Here is an 18,710-nt window from a genome sequence, read left to right on the forward strand (position 1 = left end):
AGATTTGCGTTCTACAAAAACCTTTTTTGGTACAGATTTCGCGATGGAAACTCGTTTTGGCTTGACAGCTTGTAGTTTGGAGCCTCCTGTGACACTTGAAGATGCTTTTAACTTTGAAACTCGTTTGATTTTGCTCGCACTAACTTCAGTTTTGGGACGTAACTTGACTTTCGGAGCGATTTCTGGTCGATTGCTGTTCGTACTTGATCGTTTCGAGTCATTTTTCGTGATTTTTGATCCATTTGCGGAGGTTCGTTTTACTTTTTCGACACTTTTAGGTCCTTTTGAAGCATCAGAAGGTCTTTTTGGTTTAATTTTTTCTTGAATTTTATCCCTTTCTGCTCTGGAAGTTGCTAAAAGAGCTCGTTCCATCATCATTGACAACTCTTTATTGCGGCGATTTGTTTGTTCGACATCTTTTAAGAGTTGTTTCAGCACTTTGTACTCTTTTCCTGCCTCTCGTTGACTTTTTAGCATCTCATCAACACTCATTTCCTTCGTGGGAGTCACTTTCATGGCAGCTTCCAACCTCGGAACTCTCACTTCCGTCACAATTTTCTCTCGTTTTCGATCATTGACGATCTCCAAGACGTCATCTTCCTTCAAAATTGTCATTTTTTGCTTTTCTTCAGCGCCGTAAACGTTTTCAAGGGTCATTGGCGCCAAAAATTGCTTCAATTTCGATGATAATTCCGCACTTTTACGTCGTGCCTCAGTTGCTTCAGCCAAAACTTGTTTCACATTTTTCTCCTTTTTCGGTTCTTTGGAGTTTGTCGTGCTGATACGGACTCGTTCGCGATCATTAGTCTTCATCGCAGGTGACGAAATCATGTTTTTACGGACTTTTTTACGACTTTTCTTGATTAAATTGAAATTTTAACAGCTCAGGGAATTCGACCGATAATTTAGACATACAGAAAAACTTTTTTTTTAGATGACACTTGATGCTTTGCTGACTTTGATTACTGAAATCTGGTCGTTTTGTTGTCAACATAAACATCAAAGTTTATCATTATTGTCGAAGAAACGGAGGAAAACGACAAAAATTGGATCGTTTCGTAAGCCGCTGAACCTTTTTCGCCTCGATTTTTTTGTATCGTTGTCATTACGGCTTACAATCTTTCCATAAATAAGCGGAATTTGTTTGTTTTTTCGACAAAATAAATGATTTGTCTTATTATTTCTGTCAAACATCTGCTTCGTTTTCGTGTTTCCCGTGCTCCGTGACACGCAAAAGTCCGTCTCAGTCACCGTTCCCGCTCATAAATTTTAACTGGAATGTTGCTGATTATACAAGCACGATTAGAATTTTATGGAAAATAACGAAAGAAAATCTATTTTGCGACGACAAGAGTGCCCATCGGCGTGTTTTTTCAAGGAAAATTGATAAAAAATTCCCGTTCACCCTTTTAATTTCAAAAATAAATTTAATATCGTAAAAATACACAAAACATCCTCGCGCGCGCCGAACAAAAAGTCAAACATCAACATCGAAATTTACTCGGGCGCAACAACAAAAGGTACATATTTGTCCATAGCTTTTGCCTAAATTAACGTTGGAAAAAAAATAAATTCCGGAACAATGGTGTCGTTCGACATTATGGATGCGAGTAAATTTACTAAATAACAAACAAAGGCAAACAACAAAAACAAAATGTATTTGATGAAAATGTAAATTTTGCAGATAATGTCGTCAGTGATGATTATTAGAAGTACATGAAAGCACAATTTCCTCATGGATTAGGTTTTGGATGTTGATTGCTTTGGATTTTTTTATGAGCTTTTGTCTTGAATCAAAGATTTTTATCAAGAAAATTTGATATTTTAATAAAAAAAATTACATTTTCTTTAAAAAAATCTCTCTGAAAAAAATTTTTTAATTTTTTTTTAATTTTAAATATATTTTAATTTTAATTTAAATTTATTTTTTTTTTAATTTAATTTTTTTTAATTTAATTTTTGTCTTTCTGAAAAAAAAATTTAAATATTATTTTTTATATTTTTTTTTATTTTATTTTAATTCAAAATTTTTTAATTTTTTAAATTTATTTTTTTTTAATTTTAAATTTTTTTGAAAAATTTTGTTGAAAAAAAAAATTTTGTTTTTTTTTGAAAAAAAATTTAACTGATTTTTTTAAAACTGACAACTGCCAAAAAAAAAATTTATTTAAAAATTTTCGAAATTCTCATAATTTTTTATTTACAAATTTAAATTATTTTTTTAATAAAATTTTTATTTTTATCAAATTTTATTTTATAAATTATTTTTTTTAACGGAAATATTTTGAATTGACATGTGTCAAAATTTTCAAATTTTTTCTTTGAAAATATATTTTTTAAAAGTTTTTTTTTATTATTTTTCGACGAATTTCGTAACAAAATTTTGTCAAATAAATTCTTGAACCATTTTTTGTCCTGAAATCATCATAATTCTGCACAAATTGGGCCATTCAACTAACAATAGAGCCGAAAATTGCCTTGTTTTTACTTCCCTACGGGATCATTTTTACCTTTTTCACACACATATCGAACATTGTTCGAAAAATTATGAATATAACAGTAATAATTTTCAATGAAAACAAAAAAAATGTTTAATTTAAACAAATAAATAAATGTACAAAATGTTAAATAAAAGCCTCCGGGAATGACTGACCAACCAAAACCTACAATGTAAAACACGTGAAAACAATAAATTCATTGAAAAAATGAACAAAAACGCCGTCTCATGTAAAAATGGCAATTTTAACAATAAAACTGATAATATTTCATAATTGTTACCGAAAAATTCCCGTCGCAAAAATGGAAAAATATTTTAATTATTCGAATTCACATTATTGTTCGAATAATAATAATTTTTTGATTAAATATTGAAATAAAATTATTTTTTTATTGCACAGCAAAAATTCAGGAGAAAAATCATTAAAATTAAATTTTGATCGAAACTCATGCCTGAAGGGACATTTGCTGCATTAGCATCTCATAACAACTCAATATCGACAAATTTTAGACAAGGACATGTGTTATTTCTCCTTCTTTGTGCATAATAATAACAGAGGATGAAAAAATCTCATTTGCATCGAGCAACAAAATTGCATCGGAAAATTTCTCTCCAAATTGATGGAAAATTGCCAAGAAGTTAATTATACAAATTGTTGCTCATTTTATTATGTTTCGACTTGGCAAAGAGGAAACTCGCTCTCTCTCGAAAATACGGCGATACACAGTCCTCTCGAAGAAATTAGAACGAGGAACAAGCAAAATAGGCAGAAAATTTTTTTTGCATCGCTTTATTGTACTGCATGCAGAAAAATGAGAGACGACGAGGAATGATTATTATGCACAAAATGTGTGTTTTGCTTATTTTGTGGCTTTTTATCCAAATTTTTGGTAAAAATATACAAAGAAAAGTTGTCACATTAGAATTTAATTGAACAAATTTATCGCATTTTTCACAAATTTCAAATTTTCTTAAATTTTGACCCAATGCACATTTTTAAGTTTTGTCCTAATGCACAATTTAAGAATTTTCCCAATGCAATTTTTAAATTTTTATCCAATGCAAATTTTTAATATTTTTCCTAATTTTGAATATTTTCAACGAAATATTTTTGAATATTTTCAACGAAATATTTTTAAATATTTAGCATATTAACCCAATGCAAAATACCATTTCTCCCATATTTTAATTTTTGCCCCAATGTAAATTTTAAAAATTTCCCCAATGCACAATTCAAAAATTTTCAACCAAATAATTAAACCCAATGCAAAATTTGATTTCTCGCTTATTTAAATTTTTGCCCCAATGCAAAATAAAAAATTTCCCAATGCACAATTTGAAAATTTTTATCACTTTTTTCTCTGACAGACCTCAATATTCGCCTAAAATAATTTTTTTTCTTCGAAATGCGATAAAAAAAAAGTACAAGACGAAACCTGCTGCTAAAGAAGAATATTTAATTGACCTGATTTTTGGTTCATGTATTCCACAAAACTTGTTTTCCTCTTCCAAACTTTTCCTAAAAATTTTAAACAAAAAAAAAAACTTGTCTACAAAATGAACTTGACCTGAGAAACTAATTTTCTTAATTTTTTTTTTGCATATTTTCAGGGAGGCGAAGTCGTGCAAGAGACAATAACGTCGAACATCGGAGACGATGTCATAATTTTAGAGTTTCAACGAACCGATGGCACACTAATAACGCAACTAATTGATTTTCGAAGCGTAAGTAAAAAATTTTTCTTCATTTTATATATTTTTGCTAATTACCTCGTACCTCGTTTATTGTCTTTTCTCCGAGTTTTCTCAAGAAAAAAAAACAAAAGAAATTGCTTTCCGGAACAGTTTTTTAATTGTCCTCGATTTTTCCTTCAATAAAAGCTTCTTCGTGAAATATGAACAAAAAACAATGGAAATTAACTTCGCTCGACCAACGAACAACAAATAATCGCAGAAGACAAGCGAACAATGGACAAGTATCTTTAATTAACCGGATTTTCCTTCTGTTACAAAAAAAAATCTTTTTTTTTTCTTCAATGTTGCTTTCTTTTGAATTTTATGCAAATTATGGAATTTTTTTTACAACGTTGACCAAATTAAGTAATTAGAGGCACGTAAAAACAAAGAAGGTTTTCGGTAAAAATTACATTGTGAAAAAAATGAAAGGAAAATGTTGATGGAAAAAGGGTGAAAAATTAACCACAAACAATATAAATTTGTGAATTTATGGAAAAAATTGAGTGAAGTTGAGTTGTGAAGTGGTTGGAATCAATTATTTATTAATTTTCTCTTGTTCATTGTTCTGTTTGAACATTTTTTACGGTTTTTTTTTTGTGGTTACGGAAATGAGGGTTCGAACAAGTGAGGAGATGTTAAAAAAATATTTTTTATTTTTAGAAGAATTTTTTGGTTTGAAATTAATTTTTTTTATTAAATTTCCACAAAATAATAAAAAAATTCTCAAATAGAAAAGTAAAATTCTTTAGAAAGTTTTAATTTTTTTTAAAGAAAAAAATTTTTCTTTATTTTTTAAAATTTATATTTTTTTTTTAAGAAAATAATTTTTCTTGATGATTTTATAAATTTTTTTAAATTCTTTAAATATTTCAAACCTTTAAATTATTTTATTTCTTCTTATATTAAAGTTTTTCGTTAATTTGACTTTATTTTCTTACCCAAAAATTATTTTAAAACTTTTTCTTCTCATATTTCGATAAAAATTTGATATTTTTCTTGCCCTCTCTCTATTTTTCCTTTCAGTAATGATGAATAAAAAAAAGAAATAAGCAGGAAAATTAAGAAATAAAAGCCCTTGTTATTATAGATTGAGTGCGCATTAAAAGATTTTTTCATAAAAAAAAATCAAGTGTGGGAGAAAAGAAAAGAAATGAAATCCGAATAAAAGAACGAAGAATAAAAATAATTTTTCCCGCTATTCATAACTTGACTACTCTCAATGACTTTTTAATTTTCTGTTTTTCTTGGCACTTGACCCAGTCAATAACAAACTCGCGGCACTTCAATATTCATTCAAATTATTTACTTGGAAACCTTTTAACGATGCTTGGATACTACTTTGATATTAATTTCTCCCCCATTACGTTTTTTTTTTCGTTTTCATAAAATCTTGGGAAAAAGTTTTCTGAATTATTAAATTAAATCATCAACTTTTTAATGGCGACTTTGAATCCGAATCGACTTTTTTTTCAATTTACTCGTTTATCCTTTGAGATGACATTCATCAAAGAGAAATTAAATTGAAAGCGACGATGACGACGACGGGCAGAATCTTCTCTCGACTCGAGCCAATTACGGAACAGATAATTGCTTTTGAAATTGGTTTCGCTCGTTTTGATTTCCAATTTCGTTCACGCAACATTTTGAGGTTTTTATGGTCGAGATTTTGCTTGATTTAAATGAAGAAAGAAAAAAATCGGCGGAGCGAACGAAGAGAATGACAAAGAAAATTTACACAAAAGCGAGCCTGGTATAGAAAATTAATGAAAAGAAATGTTTTTTATTATTAATTTAATGTCTTATTAACGGTCTTTTCATTATTATGGCTTCAGGCACGGATGTAAATGACAGTTTGGTGTACTTTTTAAAAGAAAATTTTATCGGTTTTATCAAAACTTGATTGAAATTGAAAAATATTTTTAAAAATTTTAATTTCACGAAGCTCAATAATTTTTTTTGTTATGAAAATTTTCATTTTTTTGAGCTAAAATTTAATTTTTTTGAAAATTTTTGTAGAATTAATATGAAAATTTTAATGAAAAATTTTCTTAAACACTTTAAAACCGAGAAACATGTCAACTCTTGACACCTTCAGTCCCTTTTTAAACTTGAACCTTCCTTCGTTCAACCTGACATTAGCGACAATCCATGTCAACGTCATCGCCGTTCGCAAAATTTATTTCTCTACTAAAATTTAACAAGAACAGATGCGACCCTTGAACGAGAAAAGTAGCAAAAGGTGAACGACAACCTATTTAATGGGCGATAAAATGAGGATAAAAATCAATAAAACGATGAAATTCCGCTCGTTTCAATGTTTTAAAGTTGTCATAACCCAAAAATAGACAAAAAGATTTTTCGAGTCCTTGAAACTGTTACGACGCAATCATAAATGTCGTAATCGTAAATGTCTTCATAAGCTATGGGAAGTTTTAAAATTAGATCTCGCTCATCATCATTTATTATCAAACGGAAAGGAAAAATTTGTGTGTCGCGAGTTCCCGTTCATCAACTTATGGCTTTGGAAGATAATCTCGATGCCATTATCTCTTCGTGTCTCATTCTCTGTCAAAATTTCATCATTTTATTGTTATGATTATGATTATGTTCGACGGCAAAATGGAATGGAATGAAACAAGGAAGCAAGCTTTAGTTAGAGCAAAGAAGAGTTCAGAGGACACACAAAAATAAACATAAGGTGATAATTTTCACTTTCGATTTCTGTTGCTGTCGTTTAGAGTGACACAGAGAGTATAAATATTCCCCCAAGACGTTGCGCTTAACCATCCATGCTTAATGCGAGGAGTGTGCCGTGCAGAGTAAAAGCAACATTTATTTCATTATCGTTTCTCTAAATGTCCCAGATTTATCAAAAGCAACAGTCAGGCAGAGGCGTCACATTGTTAAGGCATGAAATGGGATCTTTCGATCATTTATCACAGTTTGTTTCATATTGCATTGACATTTTGTTAAAAATTCTAACAGCTTTATACCATATTGAGTCTTGTTCATGATAGGATATCACAGATATTGGTCTTAACCTAATATTGCTTCTTAATTCATATGATTGTAATTCTCCTATATTTCGAAAGTTTTTTAGCCTCCATCAAAAGTTTCATTGAGATTAAATTTTTTTTTTTAAGATTTTCTTCTTGAATTTTTTTTAGAAGTTTCTCTAAAAATTTATTTCATAAAAGTATTCTACTATAAATATAAAATATAAATTTGGTAAAAAAAAAAATAAAGAAGAAAATCTTTAAAAAAAAACTCAATGAAACTTTCGTACAAAAATCTTTTGATGGATTTCCTGAAGTAGCTTCTGAAGATTGTGAAAAAAAAATTGAAAAATATTTATAGCACGTGAAAGTTGCATCATATTTAGCTTTAAAAGAGAAAAGAATTAAATTAATAAAAATTCAAAAACATAAAAAAAAGATACTTACAAAATTTCGTGGATTTCCTAAATAGCTTCTGAAAATTGTAATAAAATTAAAAAGATTTAAAAAAAAATTAAATTAAAAAATTATCCCTTTGAAAAAATTACTTACCTACATCTCTGGATAGATATCTATTTCTCCCTCTTCTCGACTATTTTCAAGATGATGCTTTGTGCCAAAGAAGCAGTAATCTATCTTTTCTCCATTCGTACGTGCTCATTGTCAGTCATACAGAAAAACTCTCTTTTGAAAAGACGACGACGACGAAGAGTGTCAATGTTGGTCGTTAATATTTAGATTAAGATTATATGCTTGAAAGTGTATCAAAATCGTAGATAGACAGATAAATAGCTGAAATGGAAAACGAAGGAGGATGAAAAATAACACCGTAAATAAATATCCACAGCAAAGATAAATGCTAAATATGCGTGCTAAGGAGCATTTCAAAATGCTTCGTTAAATCCATCCAAAGACTTGATGGTATAATATTCAAATTTTCCGATAATATTCCTAATCCCTTAAGATGAAATTGTAAGGCGATTTTATCGATTGTCAATCTTTGATGTCTTTCCGCCTCGTTTTTTTTTCGTTCCTTTTATTATTCTTGCCTAAGATGCTGATAAATCTCGAGTATCTGGTTAATCTTCTTTTTTCTCCGATGAGCGTTGAGAGGAGATTTCATTACTATGGGCATCGATGTGACAATATGGGATAGGCGGTGTTTATTGTTTTCTGAACAACTTGTGAAGATCACGCAAAATGGTACTTGATGACCGAATCGATGAGCAGAACTGAAAACTGAAGGACTTGTCGAGAATGGCAGAGACAAAGGCGATAAAATCAAGAGGATGGATATCAATTGTGAGAATTTGTGGATGAATGTCAAGGATTTTGAAGCAAAAATGAAGTACGTTTTTGATGAAATTGAACCGAAAGCCATTGAAAGCAAATTCAGGTTTGAAATTTCTTTGATTTAAATAATTTTGAGTCTAAGAAATCTTAAAGAAAGTTAATTTGTAGGATTTTGACAAAACAAGAACTTGCCATTTACATAAAAGCCAAACGATCACTTTTCAAATCGACAGTTTATCAAATTTCACGAGAAAAACGTATTTTCAAGGCTATTTATCGCACGTGACAAGCCCAAAACTCCTTTTTATTGTTCATTTCCATCATTTTCTCATTTTTTTTCCGGCTTTCGACAAAACATATCGTCTCCATAAATGGCATATAAACCCACTTTTCTGCGATGTGACACAATTTCTTCTCATTTTTTTTCCAACATTTTAACATGACGACGACGACGATGATGATCATTCATTTGTCGTGTCAGGCGAAATTATATTGCTCCCTGGCGTAAACTACTTTTTTGTGTATGTGCTTTTTTCGTCGACAAAAAAAGGGTATTGATATTATTACAGAGCACAGACAACAACAATAACAGAGTAGCAACAACAACAACAACAAAAAAAATGTCACACACGAGGCGATGTGATAACGGACAGGCATTTATGATGGGAGGCTATTAGTTGTGCAAATAATTTATATTTGAAAAGGTCACAAAAAAGAGGGTTAATATGACATGATTTTGTACTTTATGGCGTGCTGCTGTTCGTTCGGGCCGAGTTGTCGCCTGCCATGGACAACAAAATAAATAAAAAATTACTGAAGTAAAAATAAATGTGACAACACCTTTTATGATGATGACGATGATGATGATAAATAATTTTTTATTTGGAATTCATTAAAAATTCAAATGTTTGAGCATTTCCTTGAAAGCTTTGGAAAAATTTCATTGTAAAGGGTCTGTCAGTGAGACAAACATTAATTTTGAAGTAATTTAAAAAAAAATTGTTATTTCTTGAATGATGTTCAAAGATTCCAATTGAAGTAAAAGTATTTTTAAATTTACTAAAATTTAGTAAAAAAAAAATTTAATGAACAGCATCAAAATTTAAAAAAATATTTATAGCACGTGAAAGTTGCAACAATTTTACCTTTATAAGAGGAGAAAAAATTAATTAAATTTCGATTAAAAAAATATCATAAAAAATGATACTTACAAAAATTTCAGCAGCTTCCTATTTTTTTTATTATTTCCTTAATGAAATGCACTTAAGTCCATAAATTCCTCGTCAAATTTCAACCGCTTCATAACTCTTCGTGTCACGAGCACTCAAATTAGTTGAAAACTGATTAAACATTCATAACTATAAAATTTTTCACTTTTTTCAAACTATGAACTAATATTCAGACATAATTACTTGAAAGATAGACATCGCGCATTATCACTAAAGTCTACACGAAATATTTAGTTTGATGACTATCTTTGAAATTACTTTTAGGAAAAAGTTTCCATAACAAAAGAATTAACGAACACGCAATATAAAGTTCGAAAGTTTTGCCGTTAAGCCATCGAACTTATGCGGGAAATCGTCGTTCTTCGTCGAATTTAAGCCTTTTTCCCTTTAATTCTTGTGGTTTTTTCTCTCTTTTTCAATCCAATTCTATTGAATTCTGCACACAAGCCGCTTTGAGACTGTAAGTGATTTATGTTTGTCATAATATTTTATTCTTTCCCATAAAATGTTGTTCGCGTGTAACTGATATGTGTGTGATTCCTTTCGGTTTGCTAAATTGAGTTCAATCTCACACACATTCCTTCGCTGTTAATATTCCGCCGCATTTGTCTTCGATTCCGTTCGTTCTGTGTTTGATTGCCTTCATCAACTAACTCCCTCCATCTCTCCAAACGGGTCGGAAGTTTTATTTTTGTGTGCGGTTTTTTTTTGATGTTTAACACCGTTCTGCCTGAAAAATGAATGCCCTTTGGCACAATATTAGGATCTGATTGGATTTGTGCGTGTAAAAAAACAGCAGAATCAGCAGTTCAGTAGCTTTGGATTACAAGACAAAGCAAAGGAAAAAACGAAAGACAGACAAAAAATTGATGATAAAATGATTGAGAGAGGGAAACTTCCTCGTCGACACACAAAAGAAACGTAAAAGCAGCAAAAAATAGAAGATGAAGTGTATCAATTTCAGTAATTTTATTATTTTCTATTTTTTACAACCGATTCTTCTTTCGTTTATTGTTGTCTCTGGTTACACTACTGTTTACACAAACAGACAAGAAAATCGACGCAATTTGTTATATTAGACGAAAGAAAAAACTCCCAATTGAATGAAAACCGAGAAAGCATTACTTTTGTCATTGACTCAAATGTCACAAATTGCCCTTCAGGTAAAAAAAATTTGTCATCAAAAAATTAATGAAATAGTAAACGAATCCTCTTTAATCAAAATTGGTCCGAAAACTACCAAATCATCGGATTTCGAGACATCATCTGCTTATGACTTGACAGTTTTTCGCATCGTGACTCGACATTTTATTCGAGACGACTTAAAAAAAAACTGGTATGGGAAGATGATGCGAGTCACTTATAATAATTAAATCAGGACATCAAAGGATTTGAAAAAGGCAGAAACCAATATCGATTTCGTATCTGAGAAAGTTTTTTTTTCTCTCTCAAAAGTTGTTCATTAATCATAAATGAAAAAGGTTTTAAACTCGTGTGCTTGGGCGTTTTTTTTTTATATATGGAAAGGATATGTCGAGACATGATGAGATATTTTATAAATGGACTAAGGGAGAAAAATTATACTTTTCTCAAGGTTCTATGGGCGGATATTGAAACGTCGCCTAATGAAATATTTTTATGACAAAGTTGTAAAAAAATTTGCTCATTAGAAAGTTTTAATTCAATAAATTTCAACTTTTTAAGGTTGTTTTTTTTAAGAAATCGATTTCCGTAAATCAAAATTTAAAAAGACTCAAAAAAATAAAAAAAAATAATTAAAAATTAATAAAAATATATAATAATTATAAAAAATATAATTAATTAATTAAAAATTTAAAAAAAATAATTAAAAATTAATTTCAAAAATTAATTAATAAAAAAAAATTAAAATTTAAAAAAAATAATTAAAAATTAATTTAAAAAATTAATTAATAAAAAAAAATTAAAAAAAAATAATTAAAAATTAATTTAAAAAATTAATTAATAAAAAAAATTAAAAATTAAAAAAAAAAAAATAATTAAAAATTTAATTTTTAAGATTTAAAATTATTAAAAAAATAATTAAAAAATTAATTTAAAAAATTAATTAATAAAAAAAAATTAAAAATTTATATAATTTTTTTTTCGTCAAAAATATAAAATTATAAACTTTAAAGGAATTTTTTTAAATTAAAGATCAAAATAGGCTGTTTTCGGTATTTTATAGCTGAAAAGTACATGATGAAGGTTGAGAATTTCATTTCCTGTCCCATACACGTTTTATTAAAGGGATGTTTGTCTTCATTCCACGACATGATTAATCATTTTCTTGTCTCCTTCACGTCATATCCGTAACTCGGCAGGATTTCCATCAAACTTGAGCTTGAGGATTTTGTCTTGACCGACATTTAATAAAATTTTTGTGTCATAAATAATTTCTCTAACGAGCTTCTGTCGTCGTAAGAAAATGTTTTTGTTTCAATATTTGACTCGAGACATGCAACGAACTGAAAAAAAGTAAAAAATAAATAAAAAGAAAATATAAATATATTTATCATCAAATAAACAGTTCGCACAAACATCATCTACTCGCAAAAATAATTTTACTTTATTCATTTATGCATGATGATAAATTTTAAAATAAATGTTAAAATGTAAATAGTTTCCTCCCATTGCTTCGTGCCGCACAAGCAGAAATTTTCCCCCGCATGTAAAATAATGTGACTGCACTTTTGCTCCAACTTGGGTACGTGTCTCGTTACGTGTCGTGGCACAAAGTTGAGTGCTTATCACGAGAAGCGTTGCTTATGAAAAATATGCTTGTTTGATCAACAAACTTTTCTTGAATGTGTAAAGAAAGAATCACTCGAAGAAAATATTTAACTCAGCTCATGCATTTATTTATGTTTTAAAATGTAGTGTAAACGTCTTTCGTCGTCGTCGTTTTTTTTTCAAAGAAGGCAGAGAAGGAAAATATTTACCTATTATTTATATATTTTTGTATATATGCAAAAAGAGCTCGGAATGATATGAAATACAAGCAAACAAGCAAAAAAAAAGTCAAATTAAAGGAAAATTTTATAAAATCATGAAACTGTGTATGTTTGTTATTTTCCGCTTTTGCCTCTTGCCTTTGCAAAAGTTTTCCAACTCCAAGTCAAAGCAAAAAGTCCTTGTACAAAAATAATTTTTTGTTTGTAACGACAAATATTGCTCGGCATGTAAATCCGAAACACGTAAAAAAATCTATATGGCAGCACAAGGAAGAGATTGCAATCATGAAAAATATTAATAATATGGTTGAGAGAGCAGCACGGTTTGTGTGTGTGTGTCTGGAAACAAAATTAAATGTTTTACAAGCAAAAAACGAAAGGGTTGCGACACATGTATGTAGCCTTAGGTTGTGCAAAGGTGAAATTTTGACTTGATTTTTTTTTTGGGAATTTTTGTCTTTGGACAAAAAATTGAACTATGAACGGAAAGTTGTTTGATTTTAACGATTAGCGACAAAAAGTTATGAAGCAGTGAAAAAATGTTCAAGTTTCTTTAAGATTTTTTTTAAAAAATTGTGCATTTTTAATATTGCACATTAATTTATTAAAAAAAAATTTTTTGCTTTAAAAAATTGATAATTTCACAAAAAAATTAATTTTAATGGAAAATTTTTTTCCATAGAATTTAAAAAAATAAACTGACACAAAATATTTAGCTCTTTAAAATCATTGTTTAAAAATTTTTTTGAAAAAGAAATTTTCATTTTTTTAAAAATATTCTATTGAATTAAAGAATAACTAAGTTAAAAATTAAATTGAACTAAACTAAATTAATTTTTTTTTTACTTTTTTTTTCATTGTTTAAATTAATACTTGAATTTTGAACTGATTTTGAATTTCTATAAACAATTTTTTTATTTATTTTTTTGAAAATTAAGAAAAAAATAAAAATCGAATTTTTTAGTTTATTTTTTTATTAAACAATTTTTTATTTTTTTGAAAATTAAAAAAAAAATAAAAATTCGAATCTTTTAGTTTATTTTTTTATTAAACAATTTTTTTATTTATTTTTTTGAAAATTAAAAAAAAAATAAAATTCGAATTTCGTTTCAACAAGATTTACTATTTTAAATAATTTTTTAAAAAATAAATTTTAATCGTGAAATTTTTGAAAAATATTCTACAAGAAATTCAATCAATAAAAGAACAACTAAAATTTCAAAAACTTTGCATAATATTGTAAAAAGTGCTTAAAACCGCAATATTAAAGCTGCAATTCCTTATCTCTCCAACAACGCAAACCTTTAAAAAGTAACGCTTTTTGCTTTTCCTCCAACTTTTTATCTAAAACGTTGAATATTCATGCATAAAAACTTCCTTACTCGTTTTTTTTTCACCATTTGATATCTTAATTGTATCATCATTTTTATTATTAGATTTCCCTCCTGCCTGCCTGAACACTTTACTTACATTTTTTACATTTTGCTGAATGAATTAAATTTTTTCTCTCTATTTTTTCGCTTCAGTCATTAGAGAAAGAGAGGAAAAAAATGACACGAAACGATTACCGAACAGCAACACAAACGAGTTAACTTAAAATTTTTCATTTAAAACACTTCACTTACAATTTTTATAATTAGATTTGTCAATTTCGAGATAAAAGCATCGTCGTCGGCGTTCCCTATGTGACGTACAAACCATACACACAGGAAAGCAATAAAAAGAGGCATCTCGAGAGACCAATTTAATTTAACTCGTTTTTGTTTTTTAACACCTGAGATCTCGTTTCGTGTAATTTTTATTGTTGGGGTTTTACATCGTTTTTTTTTTCGTAGTTGGGGGTGTTGAAAACGGACATTCATCTCACGGGACGGAGGATTACATGGCAAATGGAGACGCCTTGTGGGTTTTTTTCGGCATAAATAAGAGGAAAAATGTTCCTCAGGTGTTCGTTGGTTGAAGAAGGCAACACAGAAGACGGAATTAAATTTCATTATTATTATTATGCAAATCTCTTGGTTCCTTTTCTTTTCCCTAAAAACAAACTTAATTGTTACTTAAATGAGAAAATCTTTTCGGTCTGTTTTTTGTAACAACAATAACCAAGAATAACAACGACGTTCCTTTCTTTTTCATTTCCTTAACTTTCCTTTTTCGTGTTACTGAACGCAACAAGAGGTAACAGATACCTGCATGGCTTTGTGTTTCTCTCACCTTCCGAACAACAGCAACAACAACGAGCGAGAGAACAAAAGGAAGGAACGCCTAAAAATTTCCGTAAATTGTCTCTCGTTAAGTACCTCTTGTGAGAACGAAAATTCACTTTTTTTGTAACATTTTGAAAAAATATTTTTTTTTGTCTGTCTGTTGCTTGAGTTGATTTTTTTAAGATTAATTTTTTTATTTGATTTTTTAAATAGATAGCTTATCAATTTTTTTTTACAAAAATCAGAAAAATTAATTTTTAAAAAAATTATTAAAAAAAAAAAATTTCTTTGAAGTTTATTTCTTAAAAATAAAATTTTTATTTTTTTTAAAATTAAAAAAAAAAAAATTTAAATTTAAAATTTTTAATTTTTTTTTAATTTTAATTTTTATAAAAATTAAAATTATTTAAAAAAAAAAATATTTTTGAAAAAATTTTTAAAAATTATAAAAATTTTTTAAATTTTTTTTATTTTTTGATTTTTTAACAAAAATATTTTTTTTATAATTTTTAAAAATACTTTAAATTCAAAAAATAATAATAAAAAAATTTATAATTTTAAAAATATTATTATTTTTCAAACAATATTAAAAAAATTTTATAATTTTTATGAAAATTAAAATTAAAAAAAAATTAAAAATTTTATAATTATAAAATTTTTATAAATTATAAATTTTTTTTTATTATTTATTTTTGATTTTTTTTTATTTTTTAACAAAAACATTTTTTTTTTAAATTTAAAAAATATTTTAAATTCAAAAAAAATATTTTTTTTTCAAAAATAAAAAATTCTCTTTGGGATAAAAATTTTTAATCGAAATGCGATTCTATGAACCTTTTTTTTCAAACAACAACTTTCTAAATTTTTTTGTTGTAATTTTACCATAACGTTGCTTGTTTTTTTACACACAAAAAAGAACATGTGAAAACTTGGATTTGAGTGAAAGTGAATTCATTTTAATATTACATTAAACGTTCGTGCATGTTCCAACATGAGAAAATCCTCATTTTATCCCGCAAGTTTTCGTGTAAAAAAAGGGAAACATGTGCAAAATATATGATGATAATGTAATAATTTGATCGGATTTTCTTCCGTAAATCATCATTTTCGATGATTGGTGTCATCATGACAATCGTATCAGATGCGTTAATCAAGATAATGTCCGAAATACTGTCATCGACAAGATGTTTAGTTAAGTAATTTATTGGGTGGTTATTTCTTTTCTTTTTTTTTTTCTTTTGCTGCCAACACAATGAAAGGACTGAATGGTAAATAATACACAATAAAAATAAATAAAAGGAAAAAACAAACAAAAGAAGAGAGGAAAAAACATTATCTTGACCGTTACAGTAACTAAGGAACGTCGTTAGATGGGTATTGAAGATATCTGTCATTTGGTCATTCGTTCGATTGTTTTGTTTTGATAAAAAAATAAAATAAGATTTTTAGGAGGTTTGAATTAGTTGAAGGCAATAGATGAGATTTTTGTTGAGAAATATTCTTCAATTCTCGAAAAATCTTTATAAGAGCTTACCAATTATTATTTTTAAGGTTAGATCATCCTATTTATCAATTTTTATCATGAATTAGGCTTTTTTGAGCTTCCATTTTGTAATTTGTTGATCAAATCCGCCATTTTGAGATCTAAATTTTTCCATATTTAAAAAGTTTTTTAAGTTCAGCTTTCAATTTTTCTTATTTTTTGAACAGATTGTTAATTTTTTCTTCTTTTTTTCTGTTTTTGTGTTTGAATTTGATTGAAATTAAATTTTTTAAAACTTAATTTCCCTAAAAATTAAAAATTTTTTGACGATCTCGTGCTTGAGTGACATTTCTCCCTTTGTTTTGAATTTTAATTCCTTCTTTCGCCACCCGCGTCGCTTCAAAATTTTAAAAACCAAAAACAAAATTTCCCGCGCAAAAACAAACAAGTCCTTTGATAAGCTTTTTCCATTTATTTATGTGTCTGATCCCAACTTTTCCATTTTTTTTTCATAAAAAAAAACTTTCTTATGTCATCTTTTCAAGATCCTTCTGCGAAACGAACGAAATCCTACAGACGACGACGCCAATTGTTTCGCATTATTTGGTCATTACTCCTTTTCGACAGAAAAAACGCACAGAAGCCACGTGCCATGCCATCAGTTCATGAACGTTCTTCGTCATTAATTTCCATCTTTTCGGTGCTTCGTGCACTTTCTTTATGCTTTTTCGCATATTGAACGCAGAAAAAAAAACGGAGAAGAAGATAAGCCAGACAACTGAAGTCGTTGCTGTGAATATTAATTTTTATGCTCGTCGTTCATGCACACGGATGGCGGTCAGCACGTTTCACGCTCTGTTTATTAGATTACGCGTGAATTCAGACAGAAAAGTGAAAAAGAAACAAAAGGGAGCAAAAAAAAAAAAACAACAAGATTTTAATATTTATGATGGAATATCTCGTGTTTAAGACACTCGCGGCATTCGCGTTATGTAATAATAATGAGGGCAGCTACCCGAAAAATTATCACCTAATTTATGGCGCTGTCTTGCGAGAACCATTAAATAAACGAGACGAGCTGATAATAAAATTAATTCGCCGTTATTGACATTTTTTTCCTTTTTTCTCGTTTCAGGAAGTGCAAATACTCAAAGCCTTAGTTTTAGGAGAGGAGGAACGGGGACAAAACACGTATCAAGTAATGTGTTTCGTAACTCGATTCATGAAAAGTGAATTTATATCGTCGGATGCGATGGCAAAATTACGACAGGTAAGAATTTTTTTCGATTTTTAAAGAATTTTTTTCTTAAATTTAATTTTTTTTTTAGAAAAATCCTCATACTGTTCGAACGCCTGAAGAAGATCGAGGAAAAGAAAACTTTACAATGACAGGATGGATTCATCTCGACAAATCCAGTCCTATTTCGCGTCACATATCGTATTTATGCTCAGAGGCACAAGACTCTACTTACGTCAGAGACGTCGATATCAAAGCATGGAGTGAACTTCCAGGTAAAAATCTCTTAAAAACGATTTTTTTTATTGAAAAAATTTTAAAATGTGCATTGGGGCAAAATTTTAAATTTGTTTTAAGACCAAAATTCGAAATGTGTATTGGGATTTTTGTTCGAAATTTAAATTTTATAAATCCTTTAGAATGTTTAGAAGACAAAAAATTTCAAATTTGCTCTGTTTAGACATTTTAAAATGTGCATTGGGTTAAAAATCAATTTTTTTGACGAAAATGGAGGAAACGCCTTGTACTTTGTTCAAAAAAATATTAAATCATCACGAATCCATTTTTCAAATTGTTATGATAATTTTTCTTGTCATAAAAATCACGGCGAGTCAATTTCACGACAAATTTGCATAAAATTGAAGCTGAAGAATCAATCATAAATCCTTTTCATTCATTTTTTCTCTTCACGAATCAAGTTATGATAATGCTAAGGAGATCAAATATTCTTCTGCGGTTGGTGTCAATCTTCATTTTTCCGACATTCATCAATTTATCCATCGTCTGAAAGCGGTAAAAAAGCAAAGAAACCCTTTTTGTGGAGATTTTTTGTTCAAAATTTTCTCTCTCTCTCTCTCTCGAAACACATTAGATGCCTATTGACACACTTTTTGAGATAAAAACGACAAAAAATTGATAAAATTGTCGAAAAAAAAAGTTTCGTGACAAACGGAACGGGTCGTTTATAAATGTTTCCTCTGTCAATAATAAAATTTTTTCGTCCCAATTTATTTAAATTTATGAACGTATACGAGTTGTCGTGTTGTAAGATGCGATGCG

The 18,710-nt window shown here is 28.4% G+C and overlaps 1 protein-coding gene across 1 annotated transcript in view; it reads left to right on the top strand.

Annotated features, from left to right (window-relative positions):
- The window catches only part of LOC134831386 (out at first protein), a 51,350-nt gene that overhangs the window by 24,656 nt on the left and 7,984 nt on the right, over positions 1-18,710 (top strand). Inside the window, exons 2-4 of the mRNA XM_063845105.1 lie at positions 4,109-4,222; positions 17,550-17,684; positions 17,743-17,926. Coding sequence (XP_063701175.1) covers positions 4,109-4,222; positions 17,550-17,684; positions 17,743-17,926 — 433 coding nt within the window. The remainder of the gene's footprint in view (positions 1-4,108; positions 4,223-17,549; positions 17,685-17,742; positions 17,927-18,710) is intronic.

Source organism: Culicoides brevitarsis, chromosome 2 (assembly GCF_036172545.1).
Source record: "Culicoides brevitarsis isolate CSIRO-B50_1 chromosome 2, AGI_CSIRO_Cbre_v1, whole genome shotgun sequence".
Classification (NCBI taxonomy): domain Eukaryota; kingdom Metazoa; phylum Arthropoda; class Insecta; order Diptera; family Ceratopogonidae; genus Culicoides; species Culicoides brevitarsis.